General features: G+C 41.1%; 1 protein-coding gene across 7 annotated transcripts in view; it reads left to right on the top strand.

Moving 5' to 3' along the window:
* FBXW11 (F-box and WD repeat domain containing 11) overlaps positions 1-12278 on the top strand; it is a 120933-nt gene extending 108655 nt beyond the window's left edge. For 5 of the 7 annotated variants that reach the window (XM_032851805.1, XM_032851811.1, XM_032851809.1 and 2 more), the window contains 4 exons: positions 984-1094; positions 2019-2097; positions 3151-3336; positions 9686-12278. In XM_032851805.1, the coding sequence (XP_032707696.1) occupies positions 984-1094; positions 2019-2097; positions 3151-3312 (352 nt within the window). In that variant the 3' untranslated portion in view covers positions 3313-3336; positions 9686-12278. Of the gene's footprint in view, positions 1-983; positions 1095-2018; positions 2098-3150; positions 3337-3828; positions 4143-9685 lie in introns of those variants that run through there. The other 2 variants (XM_032851807.1, XM_032851806.1) reach the window with 2 other exon arrangements.
* The last annotated feature ends 2330 nt before the right edge of the window (positions 12279-14608 follow it).

The raw sequence follows: 14608 nt of genomic DNA, 5'->3' as shown, positions 1-14608 counted from the left end.
CCACTGTGGAGAGGCTGAGAAAAGCTGGTTACGGAATTAATTTGCCGACTTTGTTTTGTACACGTTAGTTTGCTAGGCTTTCTTTTTGCAGAGAGTGTAGAAAATCAATAATAGAAAAATGTAAAAATCTCAGTCTTCAGAATAAATCATACACCAAGAAAAAGGCAGGATGTAGTCTCTGGGTGTATATTTCTCAGACACTTCATATACCTAATGAGAGGCTCCCACTGTGACCTCCTAAACTGGACAAATGCTAGTATGCAGGATTATGTAGGAAGGGGTGTCCCTAAGCCTCATCTGGAGAGGGAGACCACCATACTGGTCCACTGGTTCTAACTTCAGTGGGCCTCATGGACTCCAGGCCAGAAGTGTCTGGGGTGGAAGCCTAACCCTCCGGCTATACATACCATGTCCTCCCCTGACCCACCCACGTACATGCCTTTTCTTCCTTACTGCCCGCAATCCCTGTCTCCCCAAGAAAAGTCCTTGTTAGACCATTTGGCTCCGTGGTTTCATCAATTCAGATATCAAGAGAGTACTCAGGAACTAAATACAATGGAAGTTTTCTTACCTGTTGATCTTATTTAAATAATAATACATGTGTATGATTTAAAAAACTGAATGAAAGAAAATACAATAAGTAAGGCTTCTATCAAAATTAGTGCTTTTTTTTTTTAAGTTTTTATTTATTTACTGACGTAATCTCTACACGCAATGTGGGGCTCGAGATCACTACCCTGAGATCAAGAGTCAGATGCTCTTCCAACAGAGCTAGCCAGCCGTCCCCCCAGATTACTGCTTTAAAATACACAGATGGTATAAATGTACAAACATATCTTTCTACGTGGATAGTTTGGGCTGGGAGTGAGATAGAAACAAGTCCAGGAGCGTGAAAATTACATATGGGACAGGTAAGAGGAACTCAAGGAGAGTGTGAATCATGTATGGGAGGTTGTTTCACAGAGATCTGTTTGACTTTCCAGGCTATGGGATATTGAATGTGGTGCCTGTTTAAGAGTCCTAGAGGGACACGAAGAATTGGTCCGATGTATCCGGTTTGATAACAAGAGGATTGTCAGTGGGGCCTACGACGGGTATGTATTTGAGATTCTTCAGTGCACCGCTGTCACTGTATCTAGAGGGAAAATGAGCGCTGTATATTCAGCAGCCAAGTACTTGCCGGCTCTGTGTTAGATCCTTTCCGCGTAACAGGTGGCAGCTGTCACTGTACCGCCTGATCATGTCCAGGCCCTTGGGCCCAGAAGGATAAGTGGTCTTGCCCTGACTCCTGCAGTAGCAGAGCCTCTGGAACTCCTGTGCTTACACCTTTAACCATTATTATAAACTGTGGGAGTAGCTTAGGTTGTGCAGGAATTCAGTTCTTTGCCTTAGCCCTAAATTAAGCCAGCTGTGTGTGTGTGTGCACACATGTGTATGTGCGTGCATGTGTGTGCACGCGTTTAATGATACATTTCCTTTCCCCTTTTGGTTAATTGAACAAATAACTCTTTAAAAAGCCTTATGACTTTTTAAATGAGCAAATGACAGCTGTAAACCTTTCAAGGTGACCTTATGTATACTTCACTAAGGGACTAGTTGGTCTGTGTATGCTCCTATTATTAACTCCCAGCATTTGCTTAGTTTGAAGAAAGGTATCCTTGGAATTTCACAGAGAGCCCTAGCTTCTGTCAGCAGCACCTACTCAGCTCCAGAGAGCCCCCTGAGGAATGAATTTGGTGACATAGATTATCAAGTCAGGAACTGGTTTTAGATAGCCTGAAGTTGTTTTCTTGTCTCCCTTAAAAAATATTTCTTCACAGTTTAGCAATTCTGAGAATGTGGAGGTCCTTATTTTTTCCCAAATCAAGTATAGTTGGTTTAAATAACTTGTAAAAATGTAAGCTTGTTCTCCATTTGCTTTTCTGATAGCAACTCAGATGCACTCCTTTCTGTCAAGGAAGTGCTTGACAGTATATAAAATATTAACTTTTCTACCAATGGCAATTTTTCTTTTCTAGGAAAATTAAAGTTTGGGACTTGCAAGCTGCTCTTGACCCTCGAGCCCCAGCAAGTACTTTGTGTTTGCGCACATTGGTGGTATGTAATCTGTTGAAAGGGCAGCAGTTCTTGTGCTGGGGGAGGGCTACCCACAGATATCCCTGCCTAGGTGTACCCCAGAAGGGTTGTGTACCTCACAGTGTGCCTTCAGGGAAATGCACAGTTTTGTTCATTTTGGTTAGCCAAAATCAGAGCGTAATTGACATTTACATTACAGTGAGCTCTTTCCTAAGGACCATGAACACAACTTAAAATGTGAAATGTGAAAGCAGGCGTCCTCATTTGGAGGTGGATTGGTTTCCTCATAGAGCACAAAGTATTTCCTTCCTATAGATTTGGGAGATTTCATAATATGGGTATCTGGTTACATTATATTTTTATAATACAGCACATGTTTGTATTATGATGGAATTTCTGTATTCTGGATTATTGCTTTGGCATATAAAAATATTTTATTTTTGTATGTTATCTTGCTTTAGCAACTTTGGCAGGCTCATTATTTCTAATAGTCTGGTTGCTTTTGTTACATTAATGAGACAGTTGTTTAAAAATAGTGCTAGATTGTTCCTATTTTCAGTAGCTTTACCTTTTATTCCTGTTTCTTTGCTTCTTACAGTGATTAGAGCATGCAGCACTATGGTTAGGGCCATTCTTGTTTTCTTCTTGATTTTAATGAGAATGCTTCTCTTTCACCATTAATTTTGATTTTGGCTGTGGTTGAGATAGATACTCTTGGTACTATTAAAAACATTATCCTTCTGGCTCTGCTTTTTACAGCGTATCAAGCATGGGTATTTAATAATGTTTTTTACCTTTCCAAGATCCTTGGTGAAGTGAGCACATGGTTTTTCTTCTTTGACATATAAGTGAGCCAGGATCTCAGATACAAAGATTAATTCAAAGAAAAGGTTTAGAAGGAAAAGCCAAAGTAGTTGCTCCTGGGGTGAGGGACAAAGCTCAGTAAGCTCTGGAACATTGGTTAGGAAGCAGGGATAAGTAGCTGCATTTCCAGCCTGTGCCAGATCACTGATAGTGAGAGATGAGGGACTGTAAAGGGTCTCGTTTTACTCATCAAGTTGTTATATTTCACAGGAACATTCTGGACGTGTGTTTCGGCTACAGTTTGATGAATTTCAGATCATCAGCAGCTCCCATGATGACACTATTTTGATTTGGGATTTCTTAAATGTGCCTCCCAGTGCCCAGAATGAGACCCGTTCTCCCTCCAGAACATACACTTACATCTCCAGATAACAGTCTGCACTTTACCCGTTTCAGGTGAGTACCTCCCCCTGTTTAACCTTACTCATTGAATTCACCCTCCCTCTGGGGCTGTGTTCTGATCTGGGTTCCCTGTTCATAGGAACCACGGTGGTTAGTGTTTGTTAGCTGCCTCAGCTTTGCAGAGTTCCACTGTCAGGCTAGATCTTTATGGTCGCATTAAAATGAAGTTGAAATTGGAATCCTGCATATTGTGGGTTTTCACACTGGCAGACAACGTGATTCCTATTTTTTAAAAGTGTTTTCCTTAATGGTTTCCCAGGTCATATCAATTTAGTGCAGATAAAGTCCTTCAAAATCTGTTTTGGGGTATAGGAATCTCTTTTTTCTCTTTCCTATTTTTCTTTTATTTAAAAAAAAAAAATCACCATCATCCAAACACTCAGCATTCTCCCTCTGCCCCCATTATAATCCACCCACAATCACTGTTCACTAGAAGAGGGATGTGTTTGTTGTGAGAGCCCCTAAAACCCGTTCTTCATCCATTAGACACAACATGTTCCCTGGAAGCAAAGCCCTTTCCTCTGGTTACAGGAAGATTTAGAGCCATTGTAACCATTGATGATGGCATGTTTTGATTACTAAGGGTGTCCAACCTAGAGGATGAGAAGCCTTACTTGGCTGTGTCCTGGGACCTGATGGCCTTGTTCATCTGGAGCAGTATTTCCAACTCTGAAAATTTTGCAAGGGGGCCAATAAGTTCTGTATACGTGAAACTTTGCAGATGGAATAAATATGTTTGTACCTATCTGTATTACTGTGTATATATGTATGTAAAGACTGATGAATAAAATTCATATGTATTTTAAAGTATTACTTAATACTTAGTGGCTCTTTATCATTATATATTTTCCTGTCCGTTAAATATTAAAAGTATAAAGAAAGTTTATGTGCAGTATTGGTGAAATTCTTTTTGATGAAAAGATAGGGCTCCTAGATCACCAAGTTACCATTGTTTCTAATATTTCTTACTTGAGACTCTAAGACCCAAAACACAGATATCCAGGAAGTTTGTCTTAAAGGCTCAGCCGACTACAGTCAGAGGCCAGATTTGTTCCACTGCCTGATTTGATTCCCCTACCACAGCAAGCTAATAAGAATAGCTTTTGACACTTTTAAATAATGAAAAAAAATTAAAAGAAGAATACTATTTCAAGACACATGAAAATTATGTGAAATTCAATTCTAGTGTCCCTAAATAAAGTTTTATTATAATAGCCACGCTCATTTGTTTACATATTACCTCTGGCCATTTTCATACTTCATCGGCAGAGGTGAATATTTGCCACAGATGATATGGCTTGCAACGACTAAAATATTTATTATACAGCTCTTTGAGGAAAAGTTTGCTGACCTCCAGTCTTGCCCCTGTGCCATCTATTAGTGATAAACCAAGGGTCTGCATCAGGAATGGCAAATAAGCTTTTTCTTCATGCTGGCTGAGTTTGATCAGCAGCGCCTGACTGGAGTCCTGTCTTCAGAAGGATTCTGGGACCCTGTGTGGACCCCAGAGGATTAGGTGCTGTGATGGGTTGTCAATGTCTGCCTGCGTGTGGGAGGTGAGCAGTAATGACCTGTAAGCCGCATACATAGCTTCTGTTCCTGGTCCCAAGTGTGTTCATACCATCTCTCATGATAGTGACCATCTGCCTCGCTACTTTCTCTCTGGATAGATTCTTCATAAGTTGAAAAACCCTTATGGCAGAATTATTACATTTATTGAATAAAGTCTTCAAATAGGTATCAAAGGGAATTACAGAGGAAGAAGGCAAGGATCTCTTGAATGATTGCTCCTCCCCACTTGAACCTTCCTTCCCAGAAATCCTAAGAAAATACAGGGAAGGAGGAATGGACCCACATGAAAACTGCTTTCCCTCCTGGTCTTTGCTATCCCTCTCCCAGTCTCCATTCTGCTTTCACCGAGGATCATCTTAAGCCCTGTGCCTGCCATCCTCTGCCTTCCTGGCTTCTTGCTGTCTTCAGGATTAAGGTTCAACTACTTCAGTTAGCTGACAGGAGTTTCAGCATCTAGCTGTTACCTTCTGTCCTCACGACCCACCTTCCCCATGTTCCAGTCTCCCATTACTCCTTTCCAAAAGCCTAGTGTGGCAACCAGACTGAATTCTGTTTCTCCAGTTACATTATAGTAGTGCGGACCTCTACCATCTCCCTCCCCTGTGTGTGTTATTATGGCTTTTAGACACCCCCACCCCAGTTTTGCCCCTTTACCTCATTTGACTTAATTTATTATTTGATACTGAAATAGTTTGTATGCCTTTCTCCTTCCCCAGGGTGAGGAGCTCCTTTTCTTGTGGAACTCCAGTGTTCAGTCAAGTGCTTAAGTACTAAAAGCGTTTATTGACTTTTGTTGGGCCAGTGACACCCAGGGCCAAAATAACCTGTTTGTGTTTTTTCTCCTAGGCCACATATGAATTTGCCCTTAAATAGACAAGTGTGTGTACAGCTATAGCTGTACTATAGTGTATTCAGCCATTTTCAGCAAACATAAAGATGATATAACTCAGTAAAAAATTGGGATAAATCATCTGAACTGGCAGGGTCAGGTGTTAGATAGATTCCGTACGTAGACAAGGACCTAGATGTACAGGTCTCCCTCTGCCCTGCCCCTGTTGCTGTTTTTTAAAATCAGTTTTATGGAGGTACGATTTGTATAAAAATTGTACTCACTTAAAGAGTACTGTTTGATGAGTTTTTACAAATGTATATAATCCCTGAAATTCCCTCCACAGTCAAGATAAGGACATTTCTATCACTCCTAAATGTTCACTTCTGTCACCTTTGTAGTCAAAGCTTGGCCCCTCCTAGCCTTAGCAAACACTGACCTGCTTTCTGTCATTAGATGAGTGTACATTTTCTTGGGCTGCACTGTTCGAGATGGTAGTCAGTAGCTACTTGTGGCTACTGAGCTCTTGAAATGTGGCCAGTGGGACTTGGGAACTAAATCTTAAATTATATTTTAATTGAATTTAATTGAATATTTAATTGTACTTTAAGTTTAAATAGCTACATGTTGGTAGTGATTACTGTTTGGACCAGCATATTTTAGAAGTTTTGTATTTCTGGCTTTTATATTTCTGTCTTTGATCTGAGTTAATTTTTGTGTATGGTGTGAGGTGACGTCATTGGTCTTGTTTTTTTTTTTTTAATAGTTGTCTAGTTGTTCCAGCACTATTTGATTAAAAGAGTTTTCTTGTCCCATAGAATTTGTTTAGCACTTTTGTCCAAAAATCATTTGACCTCTTATTTGTATGTAGGTCAGTTTCTGGACTCTATTCTAAGTACATGATTTATGTAGCTCTTCTTTCGCCAATACCGTAAGGTATAATAATTTTCCAACTTAAAAAAATTGTCTTGACCATTATTCGTAGTCAGTTTTGAATTAGAGTGTTAAATTCTGTGAAGAGGACTGCTGCGTTTATAATTAAGACTGCATTAAATCATAATATCATTTTGGGGGAGAATTTGCACCTTAACAAATGTTGAGTCTTCCAATCCATGAACATGGTATATCTCTATTATTTAGGTCTTCAGTTTCTCTTAAGCAGTATTTTGCAGGCTTTAGTATAGAAGCCTTGCACATCTTTTGTTAAACTTACTGCATTCTCTTTCTTTTCTAAACTGTGCATTTTCATCTGCACATTGCTTTAGCTGCATGCTGCCTCTGCTTTATTTTTCCACATAAGGGAAACACATAAAAAGAACATGGACAACTGCAGCTATAGCTTAGCTTCTTAATAATGGATATGTTCAGGGGAATAGGTGTATCCGAGAACAACTTAACTGTAACTCTTTTGTATTTTTGATGTGTTTTTGTCTTTGTATTCTGTTTAGAGAGGCACGTACTAAAATCCAAGACATCCATAGTATGTTTCCCCTCTCTGGCATATTTAATAGATGAAATAGAACATAGTAAACTTTCACAAATTGAGCAACTTTTATATACTACTTTAAAATGCCCTGAAACAAGATTTCTTTGATTGAGAAATGAAGGAATGATCACCAGTGGTGTTTCTCTCATTGGCTGTGGTAGAAAGGAAACTGGTTTTACTTCTGGGCCTTCCTCCTGTCCGCTTCTTGGGAATCTCAGAACAACTGCCCTTGTTGTGATCCACAATTATAAATCAATGGAAAAATTTTATCTGCTGTTTAAGCGGTACAAGCAATGAAACCTCAAATGTGTTTGTCTCTTCAAAGTGAATTACTTTTGACAACCTTGGCAGTCAGCTCTATAGATTTTACTGCTCGTTTCCAAATTCTTTTCATTTATTGTAACATGAAAAAAATTATTACCATGTGATACTGTAAGATTTATGCATAATGAGAAATACTACCCTAATGATGATTTAACCTTGCAGTAAAATATTCAACCCTAAAATATAAGGTAAGAGTATTTCTGTGTCAGGAAATATAGCAGTAGATTTATTTGCTGAGTCATTTTTTCAAATTACTAACTCCTAAGAGCCTAATATGTACAGTAGCTCTTTTTTTTATTACAAGATAACATGTGATCATTATTAGGAAATTAGAATAAGTAGATAAGTCAAAAGAAGGAAATAAACTCCTACTCCTGGTTTACCATTGTTAATTTCCTTGTATATGACCTTTCAGGCTTCTGTACATGTTTTAAAATGCTTTTTTTTTTCCTTTGTTGCAAAACTGTTCTGTCCATAATGTCAGTATTTGCCTAAATTACCATTCCTAATGGCAAAGTAATACTCAGTTGTTTAGATGGGCCCTGTTATATATATATATATATATTTCTCCCCAGCTTTTAGCTGTTAAAAAACACATTGTCATAATCATTTATTTAGCTTAATCTTTGCTTTTTTCTTTTTTTTCCTTGATTTTTTTTTTTTTTTAATTTGAGAGAGAGAGCGTAGGTGGGAGGGGTACAGGGAGAGGGAGAGAATCTCAAGCAGACTTCATTGCCGCGGACCTGACTCAGGGCTCGATCTCACAGCCCTGAGATTGTGATCTGAGCCAAAACCAACAGTCAGTTGCTCAACTGATTGTGCCACCCAGGCACCCAAATTCTTTGCTTTTATTACCATTAGATAAATTCTAGAAATGTCTGTAGTGTCTGAGTTGAAAGGTATGGTGTTTAAAGACTTGGATGCACAGAGGCACGTTACTCCCCTGTAGAGTTAAGTCGGTTTATGCTCCCACCAGCAGTTTTTGAGAGTACCTACTTCTTATCTGTGGGCATTACTAATTTAAAAATAGACTCTTAAAGATCCTTCATGTGAAAACAGCAGTGAATGAAATTAAATCTCTCATTGAGATTGATTGAGAAATCATTGAGAAAGATTCTTGATCTATATAAAAATTGACAATATTTTAGGAAAGTTTCCTTTAAAAAATACAAGCTTTAGAAAAACCTTTCTCCTCTCTCTCTCTCTTTTTTTGTCAGAGAATTTTAGACATAAAGGTAACTTTTAAATCTTCTAGCCCAGTGGTTTAGTGCTGTATTAGAAAGGATTGTGACCCATTAGTGATTGTGAAATCATTTTAATGGATTTTGACTTTGTTTTGATGAAATTTAGAATAGAAAATGTTAGCCTGCATTGTATGTAGTAATGATGAGTTTAGGTACGTGCGTGTGTGTGTACATATTTGTATACATGGATGAATTTAGAGATTATTACTAAAATGTGTTTCTGACTCAAGGTCATGGTCACAGTAATATGTAACATTCAGTAGTCTTAACCTCTACGCTGTATTTTCCTTTTATAAATGATTTATTTAAAAAAGAAGTAACTTCTGATTAGCATTCTATTTAGAAGGCATACTTTATTTACTAGCCTTTGCATATTTTTAATTCACAGTGATAGATGAGATCTCTCAGGCAGATAGAGACCAGCCCTTGTAGGCTCTGGATGTCCTAAAAGATAATACTAAGTAGAAAATCTAACATGAAGCCTATTTTGTTACATGCATAATTTTTAGCAGCAAGCACTGACAGTTGACAAGTTATAGGGTCGGGCATCTCTTCAAGTCCCCTCTCTGTCCCTTAATGGCAAATGCTTTGACTAAGCAGTGTCTCTGAGCCTTTGTTCTCTTATTCATCAAGTGGTATCATAGTTTCTACCTCATAAGATTGTTGCAAGGTTTAAATAAATACAGTGCCTGGTATGTATTACATTCAGAACAACTTGCAGCTTTTAGTTTTGATGCTGATGACATTTGAAACGCAGTACTGTGTTGCTTGTGCATGAGTACGTGTCTGTGTGGATGTGGACGGACTGTGGTGTATATCTCCATGTCTAACCAGAATATCCATCCATACTCCCTTTGTTTTTTGTTTTGTTTTGTTTTGTTTTCCCAGGGTTTCCTAGTCTTGAACTACTGGCTACATGGCTACCAAATGCCTAAGGGAGTTCTTCACAGCTGAGTTATGAAGCTGGAATTGGTTCTAGACGCTGGGTAGATGCAAAGCAGCCTAACTCTTCCAAGTACCAACATTTCTCACCTCCGATTCCGGCCTCTACTTTGAGAAGGATACCTTAGCTTCACCGACTTCCAGTAGAACAGAAGCCCATTTCCTCCCCCCATCAGTGAAAAAAAAAAAAAAAAAAATCTAACGCTTCAAATGTAAATTGTTCATATAAAAGGAACGTACAGTCTGTTTTACAGAAGTAAATCGACCATCAAGAGAAGACTGGCCTCTAATTTATATTGCTTTGCACTTTGGTCTGATATTAAGAAACAGCATTCTTCTTTGGTGAAATTTTGGGTGCCAAACACCTACCCAGAATGTCCAGGGCTTTCCTTTTCAGAAGTTAGCATTCTCCTTTTGACCTTCCAAGTCATTAAGAATTCTGACCTGTATTAGGAACATGTTGGACAATGGAAAAATTTCTCTGGATTGTTTTAGTCATATTTTTTGGATTATACTTCCTTTCTGTACCAATTTCTTTTAATTTAAAGAACTATAAGCCAGGTTATATTATCTCCCAACAGGTAATATAGCATTTTTCTTTTATTAACTGTTCTCTCTGTACCCCAGCCATTTCCTGATATTTGGTAGAGTAACACTTTTACACGTGTGCTTGCCTCCTAATTTAAAATACTGTATCCGCATGTAGATATAATGTACATAACAGTTTAACCTCAAGGTTGCTGGAGTCAGGGCCCCTGTGCCTGAGACACTAATACAGAGTGTGTTCGCACTTAGCCATGGGCTGGGCTCAAGAACCTGATACCAGGGTTGATGTGGATTACCTAGAACCCTTCCTGCAGTATTCATATGGTATTTTTATTTTGTCATTGTCATTTTGTGTGTATGTGTGTGGTGTGCGTGTTTTTAATGGGACTCTTGTTTTAAAATGTAATTTCTAAAGTTTAACACAAAATGTTTTATTCGTTGTGTAGCATATATAACAGAGAGGTACCTTAAAATTTTTTGTTCTTTTCATCGTTAAGTACTCCTGAGTACTAGTGGTCACTTCCCATGGCAGTCATTTGACTTTACTGTCAAAGATCATTATTCTGTGCATTAGTAACCCTGGAAAGGGAGGAACAAGAAGGCCGTGTTGACTGGGTTTCCTGGCTCTGGAACGCACGCATCCTGGCATGGATGTCGCATCCGCACCGGGGTGGTAACAGGGACTGCTTGTGTGCTGGAGTCCGTTGTGCCAGGTCAGGTTGGTTCAGAGGCCCATCTCGAGTGGAGGGGTACTTCTATGTGGTGCAAAGCTTCAAGCTCATGAACCCCATTCCCATCATCTCTGGTGTCACCTGCTGCTGTGGCCCTGGCAGGTTCTCAAAACTCCCAAGTGCTCTGCAGCCTGAATGTGTGAATGGCACTATCATGCTGACCGTGCATGGGAAGGACTTCGGCATTCAGTTGGCACTCCTTTTCCCTTGTTCGATATTAGGTTCTGATTTGCCCCTTGCCATTGTTTCCAAAGATTAAGAAATGTCAGTAACATTTTAAAGGACCAATAAGAACCTCCCGTTGACTAAACCTCTTCCTGAGGAAGCACACTCAACTACTAAAGGGAAGGGCCCTGGGCTCAGTTTTGTCCTTTGCATTGAGAACGGTGTGGGGATCAATGTGTGTGTATGTCATCTGTTTCATGGGTTGGCTTGGCTTTTTAGTTTTTCTTTTTCCTTTTTTAAAAATACATTCTTCCCTCCCACATGTTAACCAGATTAATTTCTATTTTTGAGAAGTTGAGTCTCCAAGTGTAAGAAAAAGAAGGAAATCTCTATTTGTGAGGTAGTTGTTGTAAGCTTGACAGTGGTTGTGGAAGTGAGTTAACTTGTACCACTCTCCACATGACAGCTTTATATCAAACTGGTTAGGTGAGCCCAGGGATGAGGGAGGGGTGGGGGGAGGAGGCAATTCTTCTGAACGAATGGACTTTTTGTTGATGTTTTTGCATGTTTAATATAGAAGTTCTTGTTCCTTGGGAGATCATGGCCTTCGAATATGCACACAACCTTTGAATTGTGCCTATTAAATTATAGCAGGGGACTTTGGCACCCAAGGAATTCTCACTTTCTGGGATTATAGTAGTAATTCCCAGCCGTACCCTGGACTTTATTTTGCTAACCATAATTGAGCAACTGTAAATTACTGCTATATTACTGTTTTAAAGCACTGGGATAGTCTAATTCTAACTTGTAATTAATTATGTTTGCCAATTATCTGTTTGAAATAAATTTGTGTCTGAACAGCTATTGAAACTGTTAAATTGTACAGATATTATTCATGACAGCTTTGTACTGTGGAATGTGCTTAATAAAAAACAAAAAGTTTGACTTTTGTCCAATAAATTGCTAAGTAATGTCAATAAATCACGTATGAGTATTATGCAGTACACCTAATCTGGCTTCATGCAATTGTTACTTCAGCTACTAGTTCAAGGCCAATTCTCTTAATAAAGTGTTGCGACACTCTGATGCTCTGTTAAGACATTTTTCAAAAACCTGTTCTGTCCTTTGAGTCATCCAGTGACGTCCCATTAAAGTTTGTAGATCTCGGGAGAGTGGAGTGAAAGCGGACTGCTTGTGGGCTCTTGGGGGGTTAGTGTGAGGCGATGCCGGGGTGCGCCCCAGGATGTTCCCCCAGGACCCGGGAGCTAGCTTCCCGCAGGCTCCCAGCTGCTTCGCCGGTTACTGGAGAACCACCAAGGGGGCCCTTGGGTGGCCCCGGCGGCTCCGAGGGAGAGCGGAGCCCCTGGCGCTGGAAGAAGCGGGCAGCGGTGTGGGAGACGCCCGGGCGGCCTGCTCCCAGCGAGCGGCCGGCGTGCAGTCGTTGCGCTTCCCGGGTCCGCGGACGCGCACGTTCGGCCCACAGCGGGCGGAACACGGTTTGTGTGCGCGGGGCGGGGGCGGGGGCTGGTGCGCTTCCAAGCCCCGGGTAGCAGCGGGCTCTCGGGATAACTGGCTCTCCCCGCGAGTCCGCCAGACCCGTACCGTGGACCTTGGGGCGGAGTCCTGCCACACTGCTTTGCCTCCACCCGCTTTCCTTGTGAGGTTTTAAAAATCCGTAATACGCGGACCGTTAAGGAACCTCTTTGCAAGCCATGAGAATGAAAAGTGCTTCTCTCTTTCATCCTTGACCTTCAGTCCCCCCCGCAGTCGTCCTCCCGTATTTGTGTCTCCTTCGACAGGGACTGATGCTCTGTGTATATGGCAGGCTCCGTGTCTGCGTGCGTACATGTGTATATTACACACACACACCTGCTCACACACCACCCCTAACGGCGACGGTGGCAGCTCCACGTGCTGGGCCGCGCTCTGCTTTGTCATCCCCTGTTTTCCGAGAGATCCTTCCGTGTCTGCGCCCGAGATTCTGCCGCCTCCGTGGCCACCGCCGCGTCAGATTCGGTTTCCATCAGAGCTGGAGCTGAGGCGGTTTCTTGCCTTTTCCGATAGTGACCGTCATCTTTCACAGCTCTTCTATCCTTGCCTGTGCTGAGTGTGAAAAACCATTGGTAATTTGGGCTCATCGGGATGAACAGATGTTGTGCCCAAACACTGCTGCAGCATGGGAAGGACCTCAGGTGTCCCAGAGTCTTAACCTCTCCGGTGGCCTCCGACCCTCACATCGCAGAGCTGGTGTTCAGTTAACGATAGTTTCTTTCTTCCTCAACAGGTGAGGCGTTACTGCAAGAAGTGCACAGCCACAAACGCATCCCGTATTGGTGGTGGAGGTTCTAAGAGAGGTTTTGTAGAACTCCTTGGATAAATAATCAGAGGATAGAGTGGTGCTTTGCCACTTCATCCTGTTGGTTTTCTAGTTAATAAGGAGAAAAGAAGTTGGGCCATCTGGCCAATAATCCTGTTACTAATTAGCTGTGTGGCAATACCCTTTTTGGGGTCTTAGCTTCCCTATGTATAAAAGAAGGTGTCACTAGCTCCGGTCCAGGAGGGCATGAGCCCCAGCTCTGGATGATCTGTTGGCTTGCAGGAATGCAGACCAATGCCTCATCTAAAGTTTAAGAAAAACTGAAAATCCCAATTATGCAAAGACCCGATTTATAAAAGTTGGCAACTTTTTTTTTTTTTTGTTGGGGGAGACTTTTTAAAGTCCGTCACGAGCACCAATTTGCCATCCTGAACCAACATGATTTTAAGCATTTCCAGTAATGACCCCTTGAAAAACTGTGTCTAAGTTTGGCAACGAAACACTCGGAGAATAGAAGAGATTCCAGAGAACAGGGACGAATTGAATGCTATGCTTTGTGCCAAACTGAGCAGCACACGGAATGTCTCCATACATGTTATCTTTAAGAAAAAATGACCAAACAAGGGAGGGGTTTGAAAAGGCAAGAGGAGGAGGGGGAGGGAGCCAAGAGCTGGCAACCCCCGTCTTCAGTCGCGTTGTGAGTGTTTAGACCAGCTGCCTGCTTTTGTGCTGGGACTGAGTTCACATTACGGCAAGGCAGGCTTGAGGCCCAGGATCGACTAGGTCTTCCAGCTGGAGGAAATTCTGGGAGCTCCAAGACCTCCAAGCTCCTGCTTGTTTATTGCTTGAAGCTGGATCTAAGACCTCATAGACACTCAAACTTAGATGTGGTCTGACTGCGTACATGGTGATCTTCAGGGGCTTACCCCCCGCCCCCCGCCAAAATGGGGCGAGGGACTCCACAGGCCACACGCACTGAAATTCTAATTCAGCGTTTGAAATTTTTTATTGGTTAGGTATAGCTGTGTGAAGGAATTCTAGTGCATGTCTTAAGTAACTTTTGTGTGTGCATGCATGGCAAACTGGAAAGCAGAATCCTATAAATGGATT

The sequence above is a fragment of the Lontra canadensis genome, unplaced genomic scaffold, assembly GCF_010015895.1.
Source record: "Lontra canadensis isolate GAN:19392208 unplaced genomic scaffold, GSC_riverotter_1.0 scaffold5, whole genome shotgun sequence".
Taxonomy (NCBI): Eukaryota; Metazoa; Chordata; class Mammalia; order Carnivora; family Mustelidae; genus Lontra; species Lontra canadensis.
The sequence above is the reverse complement of the archived record's forward strand: the minus strand, read 5'-3'. Positions and strand labels throughout refer to the sequence as shown.